Source organism: Phyllostomus hastatus, unplaced genomic scaffold (assembly GCF_019186645.2).
Source record: "Phyllostomus hastatus isolate PE091 unplaced genomic scaffold, TTU_PhHast_1.1 phas_scaffold_46, whole genome shotgun sequence".
Taxonomy (NCBI): domain Eukaryota; kingdom Metazoa; phylum Chordata; class Mammalia; order Chiroptera; family Phyllostomidae; genus Phyllostomus; species Phyllostomus hastatus.
In genome coordinates, this window is record NW_025334032.1 from 5,506,318 (window position 1) to 5,529,028 (window position 22,711).

General features: G+C 34.9%; 1 protein-coding gene across 1 annotated transcript in view; it reads left to right on the forward strand.

The window, feature by feature from the left end:
* Positions 1-22,711, forward strand: part of TM9SF2 (transmembrane 9 superfamily member 2) — an 83,220-nt gene that overhangs the window by 39,256 nt on the left and 21,253 nt on the right. The window contains exons 5-12 of the mRNA XM_045821668.1: positions 2,489-2,618; positions 3,623-3,747; positions 4,666-4,777; positions 5,831-5,910; positions 6,690-6,798; positions 11,395-11,527; positions 15,174-15,293; positions 17,380-17,437. Of these exons, the coding sequence (XP_045677624.1) occupies positions 2,489-2,618; positions 3,623-3,747; positions 4,666-4,777; positions 5,831-5,910; positions 6,690-6,798; positions 11,395-11,527; positions 15,174-15,293; positions 17,380-17,437 (867 nt within the window). The remainder of the gene's footprint in view (positions 1-2,488; positions 2,619-3,622; positions 3,748-4,665; positions 4,778-5,830; positions 5,911-6,689; positions 6,799-11,394; positions 11,528-15,173; positions 15,294-17,379; positions 17,438-22,711) is intronic.

Here is a 22,711-nt window from a genome sequence, read left to right on the forward strand (position 1 = left end):
TACTACGTCAGTAACCTAAGTTATTTCTAGATTTGAAACTGACTAGTGTATTGATACCAGCACCAGAGGCTTATACTGGTCCATAGCCTGTTAGAAACCAGGCCTGTTAGGAACCTGAGCTCCCCTGAGCTCCGCCTCCTGTTGCCCTGCAGCTCTCTTCCCCCATTCATCCACAGCAGAGGGGTAAGACAGTGAAGCTCACCTGAACCCACTATCTTCCTTGAAACCAGTTCGTGATGCCAAAAAGGTTGGGCACCAGACTACTGCTCTACATGGTTTCTGATTATATTTCTTGCCTGTGTTTCCAAATCTTTGTGATATTTTATAAAAGTATAAATCTTTGACTAGTTATCAGACCACTTAAATTTTCTTAGTATTATAGAATCACTGGGCCATAGCTTCTTCAACAGAAAAGAGTCTTTGAAGATTTTTTTTAAATCCTTACCCAAGGATGTGCTTATTGACTTTCTTTTCTTTCTTTTTTTTTTTTAAGAGAATGGGGAAGGGAGGGAGAGAAACATCAGTTGGTTGCCTTTTACAAGCTTCCAACCAGGGACTGAATTTACCACCTAAGTATGTGCCTTGACCGAGAATTGAACCTGTGACCTTTTGGTTTAAAGGCCAATGCTCCAACCACTGAGCCACACTGGCCAGAGGTCTTGAAGATTTCTAATCTAGTGAATTCCAACTGTGAATCCCACCAAGCAAGCAAAGGGGGATATGTGCTATTTTTAGCAATTCAAAATCCTGACAGATAATGTAAATTTACTTAGGTTAAAGCTACATAGAATAACTTAGATGCCAACTTTTCTTTGTTTTTGGTTGCAATTTTCTGAATGTCTTTTAGCAGCATGGATTATTCTATTCTAATCAGAAAATCTGGGAATTTAATTTATTGGGAAAGTGAGTTATTAATAAATGAAGTTTGATTGATAGACGTCTTTTCAAATGGAACCTGTGGAGGCTAGAGGGAAATAATGGAAAGGAGTCCTTAATGGTAAAACCCTGGGTCTAGTCATCTTTATCTTTTTGAGTCCTCTACTTGTACTCTTTTTCTCACTATATCAGATTGAAAATATGATATTAATATTTTTTGTTTTATAAATGCAAATAACTACTACTCCCTTATTTAGCAAGCAAAGCAGAAATTGAAAATTATGTTCTTTAAACTTTCATACATTTATTTCTAGGGGTTTATTGATTGGTTGGTTTGTTTTCATTCTTTTTATTACCAGGAAAAGGTTTATTGTGTCAAGTAATCAAATAAATGATACATTTAGTATGCTTGCTTTTTAAAAAACCTAAATTGCCACTTAATTTCTCATTCTGTAACTAGCACTATAAGTTTTATGCAGTACTTTGATATGATAGCATAAATATATTTAATATGTTGATAGTATATGTTCATTGATTGAAGCTCATCCACTAAAAAATTAAAGCAATTAACCAGTTCTTTAGGCCTCCAGGAAAATCTGAATTATTTATATTATAGAGCATTGCTTTAATGCTTCTAATATCTTACAGTTTTTTCATGGAAACCATTAGCCTGCTGGTTACAATAATAAGCGATTTAATAGTATAGGTGATTCTAATACTAGGTACATTAGGTACTATTAAATAGCATTTAAATGTGACGAGACATGTTTTATTAGGTCATTAATGTTCACCTTGAGGGAATATAAAATCATAGTTTTACTTCCTAAGGCATACATTAATTAACAAATAAAACATGCCCTGGAGTGTTGTCTTCTGACTGTAATACAGCTAGTATTTTTTAGTAATTTTTTTTATTTGTATCCTGCAGTGTGCTCTAGTCATAGGAGACCACATACTTGGACTTTATACAATGCTACAGAACTTTATTCTTTACTTTTATCCCTTCTTGTTTAAAAAGCTTTTTTTAAAACTATAGAATTTGTAAGATTTGTTTCTCTAGTTTTATCGCAGTATTTTTTTAGATATAAGTTGGATTTACACAGTTTTAATAGATAATACTATAATTTTCACTTTACGGTGTGGCCCTTACATTGGATATTTTCCTATATCCTTCAATTATATTCTCCTTTTTATTGAATTGCCTGAGTAATAAATGACATTTTCTTCTATACTGTTGTATAAATTTTTCCTGAGGTACCAGATATATTGCTTTGCACCTATTTTAGAGCTTTTGAATGTTCTGCTAACAGTAAAATATACTTAGGTGTCTAGATAATGATATTGTTAAATTTGCAATTGCAATAAATTAACTGAACTTTCTTTCCTACATGCATTTATAGTTTCAGCTGTAAAGTTTTTTCTTTACTACAGTGTATCAGATATTAGCATAATGCTATTACTTGTGAAATACCACATTTTATTAAAATTCTTTGTAGTTTGACATCTTAAGGTATTTATAGACATTTAAATTTTATGAAATGATGACATGTTTGGGCAGTAATTCTTATTTATTTTTAGTGATTTCTAACTTGATTTTTATTTCTGTGTGTAGGATTGTGGATAATATGCCTGTAACATGGTGTTATGAAGTTGAAGACAGTCAGAAGTTCTGTAATCCTGGATTTCCTATTGGCTGTTACATTACAGATAAAGGCCGAGCTAAAGATGCTTGTGTTATCAGTGTAAGTTTGTGATAAACTCTATGCTTCTTTTCAAAATATGGCTTCTTGGTAGAAGGACTCAGTCTTTACCAGACAGAAATTGTCATAGTCATCAAATGAATGCATCTCAGATGTTTTGAAAAGTACAACTATGTAGATCTTAACCTAAGTCAGATTAACAGTGTACAAATTTAACTCTAGAACAAAAATAATTCAGACTTAATTCAACATTTACTGAGACTGTCTGATGATATATGCTAAGCACTATGCCAAGGGCTAGGACTTTCTATGTTCTGATTCTGTCAAAAGTTAGATTCATAAATCTTATATATAAAAATATGTAGATAGTATAGTGCCAAAAATACCTCACTGTAAGTCCATGAAATTTGTATTGAAAATTTAAGTCTATAAAATATTGTATTGTAGAAGCTTGGTTTTATACTTTTTAAAGAAGGTATCTGTCTTTGAGGCCATTATTTTGTTCTTTAAAACAGAATAATAAAGTGAAGACATTAATGTAGATAGTGATTAAAATAATTGGGGATTTATATTAAATTAAATTTTGTATAATCAGGTCACCCTGACTTAATCTCTTAGTGATATGACTTGGTAGAAGTTAGCATGAACTTGATCATGAAATTGGTTATATTAATGCTTTTGTGAGTGTTGACCAGGGACATGTAAATAACTTAGGTTATTGGATACTTATAATGTAATATTTTAAAATTTATTTTGTTAATTATATTGTGGTGAAAAGCTAGAAAATAGTGGATGTATTCTTTTTAACAAGCACTTAATAAGTTTATGTAAGAATTAAAACATTAAAGAAGTACAATTTGTATCTCTGCCAATTAGTTTTAGTTTATAAAGAGTTTAAGCTTAAAACTTGAATATTTTTATTGGGAGGGATTAAAATCCTGTCCAAGTGGTAATTTTCCTACTTATTATAACTCACTTTAAAATTTTTTAATGTTTTGACTCATATAGCCAGTTTTCTACCTTTAATTTTAAGTTCTGTTCCACAGTCAGAATTCCATGAAAGAGATACATTTTACATCTTCAACCATGTTGACATCAAAATATACTACCATGTTGTTGAAACGGGGTCCATGGGAGCAAGATTAGTGGCTGCTAAACTTGAACCTAAAAGGTAACTAACTTATAAACATAAAAAGTAGATAAATATAAGTGAAATTTAAACCCAAAGAATAAATATTTTGGGTCTAATTAACTTTTTCCTTAATCACTAGTTTAGCATATAATCTGGCATTTCAGGACTGCTTTTACTAAAACTCCCTTTAGCATAATTTGTTACTGAGTTATGGGTTTTTTTCCTGTCTGGTAAAGTAGTCAAGCCAAGGTGCCCTTTTTGTTTTGTTTTTTGGTCAGGAAGTTTTGACAACTTTTCCATGTCAGCTTGCAATGGAGAATGGGAGGTGGTTGGAACAGAGTTCTCTTGTACAATGGAAAAGCATTGCCTCAGATATTTGCAACTAGACTTCCATCATAGGCCCAAAAAAGCTGAATTGTGCTGTCATTTTGAAGGTCTCCATGCAGTTTCAGATGCCAGTATGTGACAAGTCTTTAAAAGGGCATCTCTTTAGCTTTCCAATTTTTGGGGGGGTGAAAGTACCTATCGGTTATTTGTGAGGTCCTTTTTTGATTGAGCGTTCCATTTTTGTCCATGACACACAACCTTTCCCCACCTGCCCGCCAGTTGAGTTAGCCATTTTCACTGGTGGCAAAGAAATGCATGCAATATAATAAGATGACATTTGATTTAAACTCTCTCAGTGTTTGTTTGTTTGTTTTTTTTAAGATTATTTAAAGCTTTTTAAGTGCATGTTTTCAAAGTTTGTTTCTAATTTTGAATAATAATTTGTACAGATTCTTATAACTAAGCCCCTTATTTGCATGAAGTAAATGTTTGTACTATTAAGTGTGACATGAATAATTTCACATTTGATTAGCAGTATTGTGAACTATGTACAAAATCTCTAACCTTTACTTTGCCCCATTTTTTAAAAACTACTTTATCAGCATCTTGCCAAAATGTTTCTTCCCACAGTTTCAAACATACCCATATAGATAAACCAGACTGCTCTGGACCCCCCATGGATATAAGTAACCAGGCTTCTGGGGAGATTAAAATTGCCTATACTTATTCTGTTAGCTTCGAGGTGAGTTTGTTTTTATCTTTACTGTAACTCAGAAATTGATTTTGAATTCATACTACTTAAGCTAATTAAAATATTAATGATTACGTTTGTCAAATAGATAAGCTTTTAATGAGCTGATTTTTGGAATAGTTTGTCAGTTCATGAGGCAGCATAATCAATCACACAGGAAACTAAACCTTCATTTAAATGAGAAGGATAGGAACCTGGAGAATTGAGCCTGACTAAGTATGAAGCCATAAGAGATACATATAAGACAAATAGGCATAGAAAATGGTTGTGAAGTTGCCAAAGATACATGCTACAAGCATTTGGGGAAACAACACTATTTTCAAAATCTGAGTTTGACTATATACTTAATGGAGAATTTCCTGGTGGTAGATGATTTATATAGGTTCTTAGAGAATTCAAGGAAGGGCTTTTATTAATGGGGAAGTTTTTAAAGATGAAAGTAGAAGTTTATTTTATGAGGATCTTAGGCAATATTCCACCTCTTTTTAATGAATTATTTTTGCAATCCAATATAGTTGTGACACTTAACTATCTCTATATGGTGTGTAATTCTGTATGCCTAGAGCAGTATACAATATATATTTCTTTCTGGGTATTAAAAGCTCAGTGGGAGTTCACCTGCCAGATGTTCAGTGTACCCAGGTAATGACTCTGGCCTAGTTATGTGTCTCAGAGGCGTAGATAGATGGTGTCAAAGCAAGTAAGTTATTCCACTCAGTTTTCTGAAAAAATTAAATATAATCCTAACTTTTGGCATCTGAAATAACCCTTACTATTTAAAATTCAAAGCAAGAATTTTAAAAAAAACAAGTGACTAGTATCTTTAGGAACTTTTATTTTTTATTTACTATTTAATCTTATCCTGATTTTTACTGAGACTTGTGCAAATTGGAACTCCCTGAATCTCATGGCCAACCCAAGTTATGATAAGGAGAAAATGCATTTGTTGACTTAATGGAAGGTCAAGCTGAGAATGGAAATTTTTGGATTCTTAATATACTTTATCAGGAAATGCTTGTTTAAAGAGTTTTGTTTTGTCTGTAGGAAGATAAAAAGATCAGGTGGGCATCTAGATGGGACTATATTCTGGAATCTATGCCTCATACCCACATTCAGTGGTTTAGGTAAGGTTACATATTAATCTGCTTTTTATGCTTTGTACTTATTCTACTCTTTGTGCCTTTGAACATCTAATTGACTCTCTAATCCTCAGTTATTCAAAAGTCTAGCCTTTTGAATCAGATGGGTTCAATCCTAGATTTAAGTTACTGGTTATGAGTCAGGCCATATCACTCAATTTTACGCAGTCCATTTCTTTATGTAGAAATACCTGCCTTGTGGGGCTGTTTTGAAGATTAAAGGAGATAGTGGAACAGAGCATTTGAGCACTTTACCTAGAAAGGAAGAGTGCACGATAAACAAGCTGCTGCTAGTGTTACAACTATTTATTTATTATTATTCACTCTTTCAATCTTTTATCCAGAGAGCTGTTTCATGGTGCTGTTACTCTGCTTTTCATACTTTGCCAACCATCCTTTGATATTCATTAATTTACTGAGTAAATTTGTTCTTCAGTAAATTTCTTGAGAGAAAGATCAGCCCTTTGTTGATTCTTGCTGCTTGAGTTGGCACTGATGTAGGCACAGTAGTTATTTAATAATGTTGACCATGTACAAAAATAATTCTAGTTCTCAACAGACCACAAAACTATATTATAAATATATAAAGTATCCACTAGAAGGACACAGCAGAACATAGCAGTTCATTGAATTTGTTGAATTTTAGGTAAAATTTTGATTTTGAAAAATGCCGTTTTAATGTTACTCAATAAACAATTTAAAAATGAGTTTCACTGTTCCAAAGATTAAGCTACAGATTAATTCTCACATTCTTATTTCTACAGCATTATGAATTCCCTGGTCATTGTCCTTTTCTTGTCTGGAATGGTGGCTATGATTATGCTACGGACACTGCATAAAGATATTGCCAGATATAATCAGATGGATTCTACAGTGAGTGAAACATTTGAACTGTTCTTCAGTCTTCCAAGCATAGTCTTTATATTTTCTTTGGAAGATTTTTTTTTTTTAATTTTTCAATTACAGTTTATATTCAGTGTTACTTTGCATTAGTTTTAGGTATACAGCATAGTGATTAGACAATCATGTACTTTACAGAGTGATCCTCCCTGATATGGAAAGGGTTTAAATAATAGCTTTAGATAGAATGTGCCCTTAAAACATTCTCCTCAAAAGTTACCCTGAATTCACATTTTCAAATAGGAAAATGATTTTTAAGAATTGGTAGTCTCTAGAAAGTCACCATAGCATTCAGAACTGAATTGTTCACACCCTTATCTGTGTCAATAGGTTGGTGCAGAATGGGTATAGGTTCACAGTTCTAGTTCTGTTATCTTTTTTCACTTACATGCTCTCAACGCTTTCAGATTCTCCATTCCCAGTATACAACCCAATGGGCAAAATAGCAAAGTTGAGTGGAATAACTCCCAAACAGTTTTTATTTGTATGTGTATTTAATTTTTAAAAAATTAATTTTAACTGAATTTTTATCATTTCAACCTTTTGGTATATTCAAAATAATTTAATGTCCCAGTATTACTCATCCTCAAACATTTTAAGTTGCATAATGTTGATACATTTTGTAGCTTTTCATTTCATAGCAGCTTTTTAACAAAATTTCCGTAAGAACCACAATGACTTGTCAGAAATACAAAAAAAAAGCTCAGATTTCTATTGTTTTCTCTTCCTCAGCTTCTTACCCTTTCCCCCTCAACCTTTTAGCCTTCTTCTAATTAGAAAAAGAATATATTTTAAATTTATTTTTATTTATTTATTTTTTAGAGAGAGGGAAAGGGGAAAGACAGAAATATTCATCAGTGCCTCTCATGCATACCCCATCTGGGGACAGAACACCCCCATCTGGGGATGGAACAAACAACCCAGGCACATGCCCAAACCAAGAATCGAACTGGTAACCTTTGGTGTATAGGGTGAAGCCCAGCCTTTTGAGCCACACCAGTCAGGGCAAGAAAAAGAACATGTGAATATTTATAAGCTTCTTAGCACTTCTACTCTATAATCCTTTGTCATGATTTTTATTAATTGTTTTATAAAGTATTTTATTAAAATAATTTCAGGGTACTCTTCACAATTGGCATTTCTAAGTTATCATTTGGTTAATGGCATTTTTCTTAATTTAATCAGAGTGTGCCATAGGATGCATGTCAGGGCAACCCTCTCTCCATTGTTGTTACCATTCTTTCCCTCCCTCCAGTTTCTTACTGGTTAGAGATAAATCAGATCATTTTATTCCCGATCACCACCCTCCAATGGTTTCCTGTTTTACTCAGAGTGAAAGCCAGAGTCTTTACAGTGGTTTAAAAGGCCCTGCAGTACCTGTTGGAGCTCAGCACCAGCCATACTGGCCACTTTGCTATTCCTTAGACATATCAAGCATGTTCCCACCTCAAGGCCTTTAAACTTGTTTTTCTCTCTACGTCAAATGTTCACCCCTCAAATATTTACATGGTTAGCTCCCTTAGTTCTTTCATGTCTTTACTAAAACACGATCTTCCCAGTGAAATCTTTCTGACCATTCCATTAAAATAACATGTTCTCTGCCCCACATACACATCCATACTTAATTTTTTTCAATAGCACTTAAACACCATCTAATGTACTGTATATTTTATTTACTTGTTTTGTTTATTGTTTGCTTTCCCAAAGAGAAAACATACTTATGAAAAGAGAGATTTTTCTGTTATAATCACTGTGGTATCACTGGTGTTTTGAACAGTGCTGAGCATATAATTAGTGCTGAGTAAAGATTTATTGAATGAATAAATGAATAAACAAGTCAGCCCTTTATGTGCCAGACTTGTTGGTGCAATACTGAGCTCAAGATAGGTAAGAAACATATCGAAGGACCGCCCCCCCGCCCCAACTACACCTGTGCAAAAAAGTGAGCTGAGGCGAGAGCAGGAAACAACACAAGCATGAGAGGTTGAAATTCTCCTTTAGGTCAATGCTTATATAAAATCTTCAACCAATTGGGAGACTAACTCGTAGATCATTAGTGAGGGAGCTGAACTTCAATTTCTTCCTCTGTTAAGCCTAGATTCTTGATGGGGAGCAAAATCATTCTGCTTTATAAGTGCCTTCTGATTCTTGGCAGATTCAAGTAGAAATTGTCTGAAGGAAAGTTTCCCAAATTAAGCTGCAAGATTCCTATAATTTAAGATCCATGAAATTGTCTATTAGCAGAAATCCACAAAAAAAGTTCACAATAAACCGCAGATTTAACCCCCTCCCACCAAGATATCAGATATTTAGAAGTATTAGTTACAGAGTATAAAATATACAAAAATATAATAGCGAGGAGTTTTACAGATGAAAGGTAAGAGTCCATAGATAAAGGAAACAGTGTATTCCAAGCAGAATAAATAAAAAGAAATCCACATCTAGATCAACCATGACAAAAATCAGCCAGAGGAAGAAAAGATTTGAGCATCTGCAGAGAATAAACAAATTAGAAATAGAAGCTCAGAGACAAAATAATACCTTTAAATTGCTGAGAGAAATTAACTGTTTACATAGAATCACATATCCAGAGAAGCTGTCTTTTAAGAATAAAGGTGAAATACTTTTTTCAAATTAATAAAACAGTTGACCACAAACAGGCCTTCACTGAAAGAATTGCTATAGAAATACTTTATCAAAAAATAAATAATAATAAATAAAAGCCGGTCCTAAAGAGAGATTTAAAAGGATTGGTAAATCAAAAAATTCCAAGAGAACGTTTTTTGTATGTAATAGTAATGAGTCTAAAATTAGACATTAACAAAAGTAGATTAAAAAAAGAGTAGATACATTGTGTTTGATAAAATGAGTGGTTAGCTGGGAAAAAACAAGGCAGAAATTAACTTTATTCCTTATGTTGAAATAATGATTAAAATGACATTGTGAATCTGTGAAATAGTAGAACACATAGGAAGTTATTTTTAAATCTTGGAGAAGACTAGAATTTTATAAGCATGACTGAGAGCCAGAAGCCATAAAAGAAATGATTGCTACATTTAAAAATCTGAATAGCAAAAAATACCATTAAATAAAAAGATAAATTTTAAATGTGAAAATGTTTTAATACCTGTCACATACAAATTGTTTAACTTCTTGCTAAATAAAAAAATCCTAAAGTCATTAAGAAAATAGTCAACCATTCAGTAAGAAATGAGGCAAGGTACATGAGAAAAATCCATAAAAAAGAAATACAAGTGGCTCTGAAACATATAAAAAGATACAACATCATTCCTAAATAAGAGAAATGCAAATTAAAACTGCAGTGCAAGATTGTTCACCTGGTGCATTGGCAGAAATTAAAATGTTTGATATAATAATGTGTTGGGGCATTGAGGACAAGAATATTTTGATATATAGTTTATGAAAAAGTAAATTGTTATAACTTAATGGAAGGCAGTTTGGCAATATTAGTTTCTAATGTAGTTTGACCCAACAATTTCATTTGTAGAAACTGATCTAGATACAAAGGATTTTACTATTATTGTTATTTTTTATGTTAAATAATAAATGTATGTTCATAATATGTTCATAATAGAAGATTTTAGTTATGGAATATTTATATAGTGGAATACTACATAATCATTAAAAAGAATGTGGCAACTCTGTATATACAGATGTGGAAGTATTTCCATGATATTATTAGTATTCATGCATTTATCAGTATTCATACATTTGCTTAAATATAGGTAGAATATCTCTGTGAGTATAATAAGAAACTGGGCACATTTGTTTGCTTCAGGAAAGGAGACCTGGCTCTCTAATGAAAACTTCATTTTCTTACATTCTTTGAATGTTTTAGTATATTTAAAAAGAAAATAATCAGAAATGGTTCCTTGTCTATTTAATATATTGCCTCACCTAAAAGAAGGGGTGCATATATTTTTCCCCTTACATTTTCAACACATTCATACTAACAAGGAGATTAGTATGCCTATCACCTTGGTGCAGTAGTTACCAACTCATATTCAGTTTTATCTACAGAATCGCACCTGCTACCCCCACCTCAGTTATTTTGAAGTCAATCCCAAATACAATTTTATTTACTCCACTTAGAGCCCTTGTACTTTTAATAAAACTTCAATTTGTACATTCTTTGTAAATGATCAGGTAGCCTCTCATTCCCATTGTATGTGAAAGTGTTTTGTACCAGCAAAGTGGCTATGAGACCTAATTTACTTTGGAAATTAATGTGTAGGTTGAAAAGGGTAGACTGTGATTAAAAATTAGGACATTAAGTTGGATCATAAAGCTTTAGAGTAGAACTAGGGGTAGGTATCACATTATCTTTGTTATTTCCTTCCAGATTTCTCTATAATTATGCTTACAGACTTTAACACATAGCATTCCTTTAAAAACAGTTCAGGAAAATCATAAAGCTCTGTGCAAACTTGATGCTTCAAAATTGAAATAAGTATTAACATATGTATGTTTTTAAAAGTGTTTCTGTATCAATGAATAAACTAGGTAGTTTTCTTGGTGACATGACAAATGATTTCATTCCCTTTTTAGGAGGATGCCCAGGAAGAATTTGGCTGGAAACTAGTTCATGGTGATATATTCCGTCCTCCAAGAAAAGGGATGCTGTTATCAGTCTTTCTAGGATCAGGAACACAGATTTTAATTATGACATTTGTGACTCTGTGTAAGTGTTAAGTGCAAATTAAATAGAAAATATTTTTCTAAGTAATTATTTGAAAACCAGTTTTCCTAAGTGAGATGGCTAGGTTAGTTTGTGTGTAAGAGGTTTTTGGCATTCAAATTTGTGTTCTGGCTGTACTCGACTTGAGGTAGGATTAAAAGCTGATTCTTCATATCTCTCTTCATCTGCATAGTGAGTGAGCCTTTGTCACAGCAGCACTGGAGCTAGAGAGAACTGAGTCCTGAAACACTATATGGGTCTGAGTCTGGGCAGCTCAGAACCAGGGTTACACAGGTTGACAATCCCACTCTACCAGCAGCAGTATAACTAGGAAGCCAAGACATTCTTGCCTTCAAAGATAAAAGAAGAGTGGGTAGGACAGGAAGCTTGAGTTATAGATTGGCCACAGGAGTGGTTCTGTTAACTACTCTCTGGGGACACATTATTTCCATGGTCTTCCAGTTTTCCTAATTTTAAGAGAAAAAAAATGTTTATGAATAAAATTTTCTAAATTTTGCATTTATTTATTTAGTTAGTTTCTGAAAGTTTATTTTTTTCCATTACCATTTCGTTCCCTTATATCTCCCTAAGCCCCACAATAACAACACTATTGTCCATGTCCATGAGTCCTTTTTCCTTTTGCTCAATCCCCCCACCCACCTAACCAACCCTAACGCCAAACCCCTGCCCTGTCATCCTGCTCTCCATATATGAGTCTGCCTCTATTTTACCTGTTAGTTCAGTTTGTTCATTAGATTCTACATGCAAGTGAAATCATACAGTATTTGTCTTTCTCTGACTGGCTTATTTCACTTAGCATAATGTTCTCCTGGTCCATCATACTGTCAAAAAGGGTAGCATTTTCTTTTTTTATAGCCAAGTAGTATTCCATTGTGTACATGTCCCATATTTGTTTTACCTAGTCATCTACTGATGGAGAACACTTGGGCTGCTTCTAAATCTTGGTGATTGTTAATAACGTTGCAATGAACATAGGGGTGCTTATGTTCTTTGGAACTAGTGTTTTGGGTTCCTTCAGATATATTGCCAAATGTGGGATTGCTGGATCAAAAGGCACGTCCATTTCTAATTTTTTGAGGTATCTCCATACTGCTTTGCACAGTTGGTGCACCAGTCTGCATTCCTACCAACAGTGCAAAAGGGTTCCCCTTTCTCTACATTCTTAACAGCACTTGTTTTTTTTATTTATTGCCCTGGCCCTGGGCAACCTGTTTGGAGCTAACAGCAATCCACAGCTTGTGGCTTCCTCTGCTAGGCCTGGGCATGTACAGAAAGAACGAGGCTGCACACTTTTACCAGCACCAGACCTGGGGGAGGGTCAGCTAAAGTCTCAGAGCTCCCAGAGAGCTGCCTCATTTGTTAAACTTAATCCACCATATAGCCAAGCTGTAATATGGCCGGTTTAAGTTCCACAGGATGGAGTTATTGGTCCCCCTCAGGCTGATGCCACTTGGAGGGTAGTGCTTTTTCTGAGAAAGGTGGCCTCTGCAGTGTGGGGAATGACTCAGCACAGGGATCTTATAGCTGTTTCTTCAGGTCAGTCCCCAGAGCCACCAGCCCCAGGTTCTCCTCACGCATCTTTAATGCACTCTCCCGGAGCCCAGGGTAAGTGGCTGCAAATGAAATTTTGTGCCCTTTTGGAGGCTCTCAGAGGCCATGTCTCCCTGGCAGACAGAAACATGTGTTGCTTTTCACTTAAGGATGTTACCTGGATTATTTTCCTGCCTCTGGTGCTGTGGCCTGGGAAGCCCAGTTTGGGGTTTAGACAGCACACTTCTCAGGAAGAACTCCCCAGCTGCTGAAATATCCCTCTGGAACTTCAGCTGCCACCCATGTGAGCCCACCAGCCCTCTCACACCTCCTCACTTCCTACCAGTCATGTTGTGGTGAACTGGTTTCTTCTGTCTCTCCTTGGTTACAAGTTTCTCTCCAGCTAGTTCTCAGTTGGTTATTCAGAGTGATATCTCTACAATTTAATTGTAATCCAGATTGGTCCTGGAAGGAGGTTAGTGTAGCTTCCAATTACTCCTCTGCTATAATGGGTTTCCTAAATTTTGCTTTTTTTGCCCCCTCCATTGATGCCTGCTAGTGATGAACAATAACAAATGAATATTACTGGAAGAATTCAGAAACCACTGACCTTTTAGTAATTTTTAGTGAACATTTCTTATGCTTGCTATTTATTAAATATATAATAGTAAAGTCACTTTCTGTTAGTAAAACTCTAAATTTTTTATGATGGAATTAACTACATAAATACTTTACAAAGAGATTTACCACTTTGAAATGTCTGGCACCTGAATAAGTTTGGGAACTACTGAGTAACACCTCCAGGTTCAATTTGAAGACTAACATGAAGATTAACTAGGACATATATATTTATTTAGATAAAGAGATGCAGTTGTGATGAGTGGGGCTATAATTAGTAAGTATAGTACACTGGAGAAGATAGTATGGGAGAGGTCATGAAGAAAACCTGCACACAGCCAGAGGATAGCCTGAAGGCACTAGACTCCCAAGGAGCCAGGGTGGCATTAGAGCAGAATGGATGCTTGAGGATAAAATTCTTTAAAATTGTATTTGGAGCTGCCTTCTACCACCATCTGGACTTTGCTGGGATCAGCTATGAAATGAACTTATGAGGAAGGAAAGTTTCAGAGAGCCTAGGACAGGAAATGTTTGGGATCATTTTCCTTAAATACTTGAATATAAACTTTCCGTTTCAGAACAGTCCATTTCTCAGGCCTGGAGGGTCGGGGATGGGGGAAGGCAGTGCATCTTAGCTGAAATTCTAGTACATCTAATGTTACCGTGATTGTTTTTCTGCCTTCCTGCTGATCATGAGTTTCTCCTCTTGCCCCTCTATCCTGATCAGAGGTGTGCATGGGTGTGTGCTTGGTTATATACATCCCAGAAGAAACACCAGGAAGTTTCTTGATCCTGGAATTAGAAAGCCGCTTGACTTTCTGTGCAAATCATAATTTCTGAGTCCTAGCTTAAAGTTAGAAGTCTCTAGAAATATAAGATTATATTTTTATTTTTATTAATAGAGAGGGTTATATAGAGAAGAACAGATAAATCTAACCAACTAAATAAGGTTAGGAGTCAGAATTCTCCTGAGTCATTGATCAAGTCTTTCAATAACTTATGTTCAAAAAGCTAATGGTACTATGAAATCTTTTTTTTCCTATTTTATTCTTTGATTAGGTTCTGTTTTGTCTCATGTTTGAATGTTATAAGGTTTTTTTCAGCCCAGAGGACCTTTTAAAAGGAAGAAAGAGTGATACTATTTCATAGTTGGTATATTTTTATTGATGTTAATTTTAAAAGCTGTATTTGAATCTTAGAAGAGCTGAAAGCCCTCAGGAGCATCTGGTCAGTCTCCTCTGATAACAGGAAAAGTGAGGCCTTACAGACCCTGACAAGAAACTTCCAAAGTGAAGGCTGCCTTATACGTAATCCTGTTGATGCAGTACCTTAAATATTACTGAGATTCAGTGTGACTGCATGGTAAGATAGTGTATTTTCAGGAAGTTGTGTTCATTACTTTTAAAGAGTAGGGTCTTATATCACTTTACAACAAAGGAAACGAAATAAAACTTGTAACTTTAAATTACTTTTTTCTTAGTTTTTGCTTGCCTGGGATTTTTGTCACCTGCCAACAGAGGAGCACTGATGACCTGTGCTGTGGTCCTGTGGGTGCTGTTGGGTACACCTGCAGGCTATGTCGCTGCCAGATTCTATAAGTGTAAGTAAAAGCCAGCCAGCTGGGTGCCAGATCAGGAATCTAATCTGTTACTTCAGTGCCTCTGAGCCTTGATGTCTGGTTGTTGATACTCCTTAAACAATATGTATTATTGGTGTATATTCTTACTTAAAAGAAGCTTGTGAAGTGGATGACTGTCCCTAGATTTGTTTTTTCAAAAATACTTATACAGTGAAATAAGCAAATTTAGGTGCTCTTTGTCCACCAACCCCTGTCTTTTTTTGTTTGTTTAATTTTCACTTTAACAAGGTCACATGAACAACTTAGATTTGCTATATTCATGGAAACATATGTAGACAAATAAAGGAAGAAATCTACAAAAGGATATCACCAATTTATTCACTGAAGTAATATATACAGGAATATCTTTTCTTATACATGAGAAATCATACTTATATCAATTTAATATTTATAAAGATAAACTATTTAAAGTAAACTAAGATCTCACTATTTTAAAGAGCCCTGAAGTAAGGTGATTTTGTAACATAGTTGCAATCTCTTGTATTCTTGCTTTCAAAAAATAGAATTTAGTGGGAAAAAGGATGGGTTATGATTAGATGACTTGGAAAGCAGCTTTGCGAGGGTCAATGATTGCCAGAGTTTGCCTCATTTAGGAATCCTGAAATCCACTGAGATGGTCCCATAGGTAATCTGTGAGTTAAAGTGCCAAGGAGATAGGACAGAGCTAGAGTTAGTGTAAATAAGGCTCGAGCTAAAACATGAAACAGTAGGGCTACATAGGTGGTTTTAACGTGTTGCCTAGACGTTGTCTGATAGAATTTTCTCCTCAGTATATGAAGTCCTATATGTATGTGTATGTAAGTGTGTTTAATTCTGTGAATTTTTCAGGTTTTTTTTTTCTTTCATCCTGTACTAAAGGACACATAATTAGGGTAGTCATATGTATTTAATACATGCGAGATATAGTTGGACCCCTGCCTGTGCATAAACTCCCCATTTTTTACTGTTTCAGCTATGCTGACTTTCTTTCAGTTCTTCAGTCAGGTAGTGGACCTTTACACTTTCCAAAGGATCTTTCCACATGTTGTTTCCTCTGCATGAAGTTCCAATCCATACTCCCTCATCTCAGACAAATCCCCCTTTAACTCCTCTTCATTCTTAAGATCTCTCAGGTACAGATTAAATAGCATATTAATCAGGTAGAATATTCTGAGAGGTGCTACATGGCCCTAGTCACAAAATACTTCATTGTATAGATTCATTTCTAAAGTTTCAAAAATATTATTTGTTTTCTGATTGGAATTATATTAAACCCAAATTAATAATTTCACAAAAGTCTCTTTATCAATAATCCTGTGACTTCAAATTATATATAAAATTGTCATTTTCTTCTAGGGCAAATGGTACTTGCTTATGAACTATGTTAACACTTTTTTAAACAATTTAAAGTTGTTCTCAGGTCTCAGCCAATTTCATCTCCTATTTTTAAACTGGGAGTAGAGGAGTTCTTTATTTTTTACTCTATATACCTGAGGTTTTTCTTTTTAACTGGGAAAAAAATGGAGAGGAAAGGAGCAACGGAGAGTAAAATGTTCATAAACAAATGTGTTCTGTCAAGTGGTCATAACCTGTCTTCTCTTAACCAACTGATCTGACACATTGATCTCTCCATCCCCACCCTCATCCTACCAGAATTTAGAGTTCTTGGTTTTATAACAAATTCTGAGACTGACCACAAGATAAACGAGGATCTCCAATGTGCCCTTTCGCTACTGAGTCCCATTATTGACACTGGCTTAGAATGTAAGGGTTTGTTTTATTTTGAGGTAGAAAAAAGAATAGAAAAAAAAAAACTAGTATGGATCACTTTCCTTTGATACTAGGTTTATTTTATACTGAAGCAATAATCTTGAGAGCAGCACTTACCCAGGGCAGTTCTGTGATGTGCATCTCTGATTTGGATCAGTTGATTAAGTAATATATCATTTGCTAGTGTCATTTTCTGCAAATAGGCACCCATTGCTGTCTGACAGTTTGTCCATTGCCAGACCTGGAGTATTGATGTGAAAAAAGTCTGTATATATGCCACTTTTGTTTTCTTCTACAGCCTTTGGAGGTGAGAAGTGGAAAACAAATGTTTTATTGACCTCTTTTCTTTGTCCTGGGTAAGTGAATTTTTCCATAATAACTTTGTTAACATAGTTACATGGTAGTTCTCAAATTTTTAATCCCTTAAGCCTTTAACATTATTTGTCTCTAAACTATGTACTGAAGAATTGACTTTGTTTAAATGCTGAAAAATGAATATTTAATAAACATTTACAGAATGACTACTACATGTTTTATTTGGAAAAAGTACCTCTAGGTATGGAAAATTTTTATGTTCCATTTTAAAAAGTCTGTACCTTAATCTGTAGATGTTAGTCTGGCATGTTATTGGGTATGCTGTGTTTTGTTTTAATCATAGTTGTGTTTTTTCCATTACCATTTTGTTCCCTTATATCTCCCTAAGCCCCACAATAACAACACTATTGTCCATGTCCATGAGTCCTTTTTCCTTTTGCTCAATCCCTCCACCCACCTAACCAACCCTAACGCCAAACCCCTGCCCTGTCATCCTGCTCTCCATATATGAGTCTGCCTCTATTTTGCCTGTTAGTTCAGTTTGTTCATTAGATTCTACATGCAAGTGAAATCATACAGTATTTGTCTTTCTCTGACTGGCTTATTTCACTTAGCATAATGTTCTCCTGGTCCATCATACTGTCAAAAAGGGTAGCATTTTCTTTTTTATAGCCAAGTAGTATTCCATTGTGTACATGTCCCATATTTGTTTTACCTAGTCATCTACTGATGGAGAACACTTGGGCTGCTTCTAAATCTTGGTGATTGTTAATAACGTTGCAATGAACATAGGGGTGCTTATGTTCTTTGGAACTAGTGTTTTGGGTTCCTTCAGATATATTGCCAAATGTGGGATTGCTGGATCAAAAGGCACGTCCATTTCTAATTTTTTGAGGTATCTCCATACTGCTTTGCACAGTTGGTGCACCAGTCTGCATTCCTACCAACAGTGCAAAAGGGTTCCCCTTTCTCTACATTCTTAACAGGACTTGTTTTTTTTTAATTTATTGATGATAATCATTCTGACAAATGTAAGATATCTCATTGTGGTTTTAATTTGCATTTCTGTATTGACTAGTGAGGTTGAGCATCGTTTCATATGTCCATTGGCCATCTATGGACCATCTATTGGTCCTTTATGGAGAAATGTCTATTCAGGTCCTTTGCTCATTTTTTAATTGGATTGTTTGGGGTTTTTTGGAGGAGTTTTTTTGGTGTTGAGTTTTTAAGTTCTTTATACATTTTATATATTAACCCCTTAAGAGGTGTGTTGGCGAATATGTTCTCCCATTCTGTGGGTTGTCTTTTTATTTTGTTGATGTATTCTTTGCTTTGTAAATAAAACCTTTTTAGTTTGATGTGGTCCCATTTGTTTATTTTTTCTTTTGTCTCCCTTGCCTGGGGAGATATATCCAGTGAAACATTGTTGTGAGCAGTGTACGATATTTAGCTGCCTATGTATTCTTCTACAATTTTTAAGGGTTTGGGTCTAACATTTAAGTTTTTGATTGATTTTGAATTTATTCTTGTGTGTGGTTTAAAAATGTGGCCTAGTTTCATTTTTCTACATGTATTTGTCCAATTTTCCCAACACTTTGTTGAATAAACTGTCTTGAGCCCATTGTATGTGCTTACTTTGTCTGTCGAATATTAGTTGACTATAAATGTGTGGGCTTATTTCTGGGTTCTCTCTTTTATTGCATTGATCTATGGGTCTGTTTTTATGCCAATACTATGATGTTTTGATTACTATGGCTTCATGTATAGTTTAATATTATGTAATGTGATTCCTCCAACTTTGATATTCTTTCTCAGTATCGCTGTTGCTATGTGGGGCCTTTTGTGGTTCCATATAAATTTTTGAAATATTTGTTCTAGTTCTGGGAAATACATCATCAGAATCTTGATAGGTATTGAGTTGAATCTATTGATTGCTTTGGGTAGTAATTTCCCTTTCTGTTAGGGAAATTGTGTTGGCATATAAAAATGCAGCTGATTTCTGGATATTAATTTTGTATCCCGTTTCTTTGCTGAATTTACTTATCAGTCCTAGTAGTTTCTTGGTGGAATCTTTGGGGTTCCCTCTGTGCAGTATCATGTCATCTGTAAATAAAGTCAGTTTTACTTCTTCCTTTCCAATTTGGATGCCTTCTTCTTCTTGTGTGATTGCTCTGGCTAGGACTTCCAGTACTATGTTGAATAAGAGAGGTAAAAAGCAGACATCCCTGTCTTGTTCGTGATCTTAAGGGGAGCGCTCATAGGTTTTGCCCATTGAATGTGATGGTGGTATTGTGTTTGTCATATGCGGCCTTTGTTATGTTTAGATATGTTTCCTCTATTCCCACTTTGCTGAGAGTTTCTATCATAAATGGGTGCTGGATTTTGTTAAATGCTTTTTTTGCACCTATTGATTTGATCAGGTGGTTTTTATCCTTTATTTTGTTTATGTGGTGAAAAACATTTATTGATTTGCAAATGTGCCAACCTTGCATCCCAGGAATAAATCCCACTTGATCACCGTGTATGATCTTTTTGATGCATTGCTGTATTGGATTTGCTAATGTTTTGTTGAGGATTTTAGCATCTGTGTTCATCAGGGATATTGCCTATCATTTTCTTTTGTTGTAATGTCTTTATCTGGTTTTGGAATTAGGATAATGCAGGCCTCGTAAAGTGAGCTTGGGAGCCTTCCCTCCTCCTGAATTTTTTGAAATAGTTTGTGAAGCTGAGTTGTTAGTTCTTCCCAGAATGTTTGGTAAAATTTCCCTGTGGGGCCATCTGGTCAGGGCTTTTGTTTGTTGGGAGTTTTTGATTACTGCTACAGTGTCACTTGGTGTGATCTGTCTATTCAGATTCTCTGATTCTTCCTGATTTAGTTTTGGAAGAGTGTATGGAATTTATCCATTTCATCCAGGTTGTCCAGTTTGTTGGCATGTCCTTGTTCGAAATATTTCCTTACAGTCCTTTGTATTACTTTGGTGTCAGTTGTTATTTCTCCTTTTTCATTTCTGATTTTGTTTTCTTTTTTTGTTGATGAATCCAGTTAAAGGTCTGTCAATCTTGTTTATCTTTTCAAAGAACCAGCTCTTAAGATTCATCGATCTTTTGTTGTTGTTGTTTTAGATTCTTTCATTTATTTCTGCTCTAATCTTTATCATTTTCTTCCTTCTACTCACTTGGGGCTCTATCATCCTTTTTTCCAGTCCCTTTAAGTATAAACTGAGATTGTTTATTTGAGCTTTTTCTTGTTTTTTGAGATAAGCCTGTAATGTGACGGGTTTCCCTCTTAGGATTGTTTTCCCTGTGTCCCACAGATTGTGGATTGTGTGTTCTCATTTTCATTTGTTTCAAGGTATCTTTTGATTTCTTCCTTGATTTCGTTGTTGACCCATGCATTGTTTAATAACATGTTATTTAACTTCCATGTCTTTGTGTGTTTTTCAGTGTTCTTATGATTGATTTCTAGTTTCATAGCATTGTGGTCAGAGAAGATGCTTGGTATGATTTCAGTCTTCTTAGATTTATTGAGACTTGTTTCGTGTCGTAACATGGGGTCTATCCTAGAAAACGTACCATCTGCACTTGAAAAGTATGTATATTCTTTTGGGATGAGATGCTCTGAAGACATCAGTTAAATCCATTTAATCTAGTGTGTTTAAGGCCTCTCTCTCCTTGTTGATTTTCTGTCTGGAGGATCCGTCCATTGCCGTTGATAGGGTGTTAAAATCCTGGAGTGTTGGTTGTTTTTCTGTCAATCTCTTTCCCTTTATGTCCATCAAGATTTGCTTTACATATTTAGATGCTCCTGTGTTGGGTGTATAAATGTTTATAGGGTTATATCCTCTGGTTGGATTGTTCCCTTTATCATTATGTAGTGTCCTTTTTTGTCTCTTAGTGTAGTCTTGGCCTCACTAAAATCTATAGTCTTTAGTCTTACTAAAGTATGTTTTGTTGGATATAACTATTGCTACTCTAGCTTTTTTTTCTATTTGCATGAGATATTATTTTCTATCCTTTTACTTTTAGTCATTGTATATCTTGTAATCTGAGGTGGGACTCTTGGAGGCAGCATGTATATGGGTCTTGTTTTTTTATCCACTCAGCTACCCTCTGTCTTTTGTTTAGAAAGGGAAAAAAATAAAGGAAAATTGTCAAACAGTAAAAATGCACTAAAAACATATCTGTTAGTAACCACCTTAAACGTAAATGGCTTATATACTGCATTTAAAGCTATAGACATGGCCATAGAAAGGAATCCTCACCTGATATCAGTCAGGCAGGTTATATTTTCAGATTTTTATCAAAAGGATTGCTGCATTTTAGAGTTTATTCGATAAGTAAACACATAACAAAATTTTTTTGAAAAATTTAAAAACCACTGCATTAAAAAAAACATGTCCCACGTGGACAAAAACGAGGGGGTGGAAATGGGAAAGAGGTGGGGAGGGCAGGTGGGGTGGGCTGGGATAAGAGTAAAAGACAGAAAACTATACTTGAACAACAATTAAAATAAAATTAAATTAAAAAAAAAACACAACATGTTCTTTGGAGAATAGCCTCTGATACCAAGTATCTGATGTACATGTAATCCTAGAAATAGAACCCACTTTTCCCAACTCACCAAGTTCTCCCCATGTGGTGGGCGAGAAAGTAGCCTCTGGTCAGCAGCAATAACACAGGCTAAAAGTTAAATCTGGAGGCCAGGACTGTTTCATTGCAGGCCAGTAATGAAAGAGTTATAATAGCCAAAAAAATTTTTTAAAGATTTTATTTATTTATTTATTTTTTAGAAGGAGAGAAACGTCAGCATATGTTTGCCTCTCACACAACCCTTACTGAGAACCTGGCCCATGACCCAGGCATGTGTCCTTAGTAGGAATCGAACCAGTGACCCTTTGGTTCACAGGCCCATGCTCAATCTACTGAGCTACACCAGCCAGGGCACAATAGCTGAAATTTTAATAAACATTTGGGATAATAACCTCAGATTTTTACCTCTCCTGAAGACTCAAGCTTTCATGTTCTATTCAAATTTTTGTGCTTTTCTCTAACTGTATCTTTTGTCCTCTTTCCTTCTGCTGTCAACTCAGAAAGTGTCCCTTTTTACCAAGACTGTCAGTCATGATTTGCTTCAGAATCTTGACTTTCAAATGTCCCCCCAATCTCTGACATCTTTCATGTCTTCCTTTCTTTGTGTTCTGTTCATGTGTTTCATCTCACTCCTACACATATGCTTAAGTCTCCCACACCCCAAAAGGAGCTGTCTCCTATCTTATTTTTTTTCCATTCCCAACAAAATTCCTTGAAAAAATAGT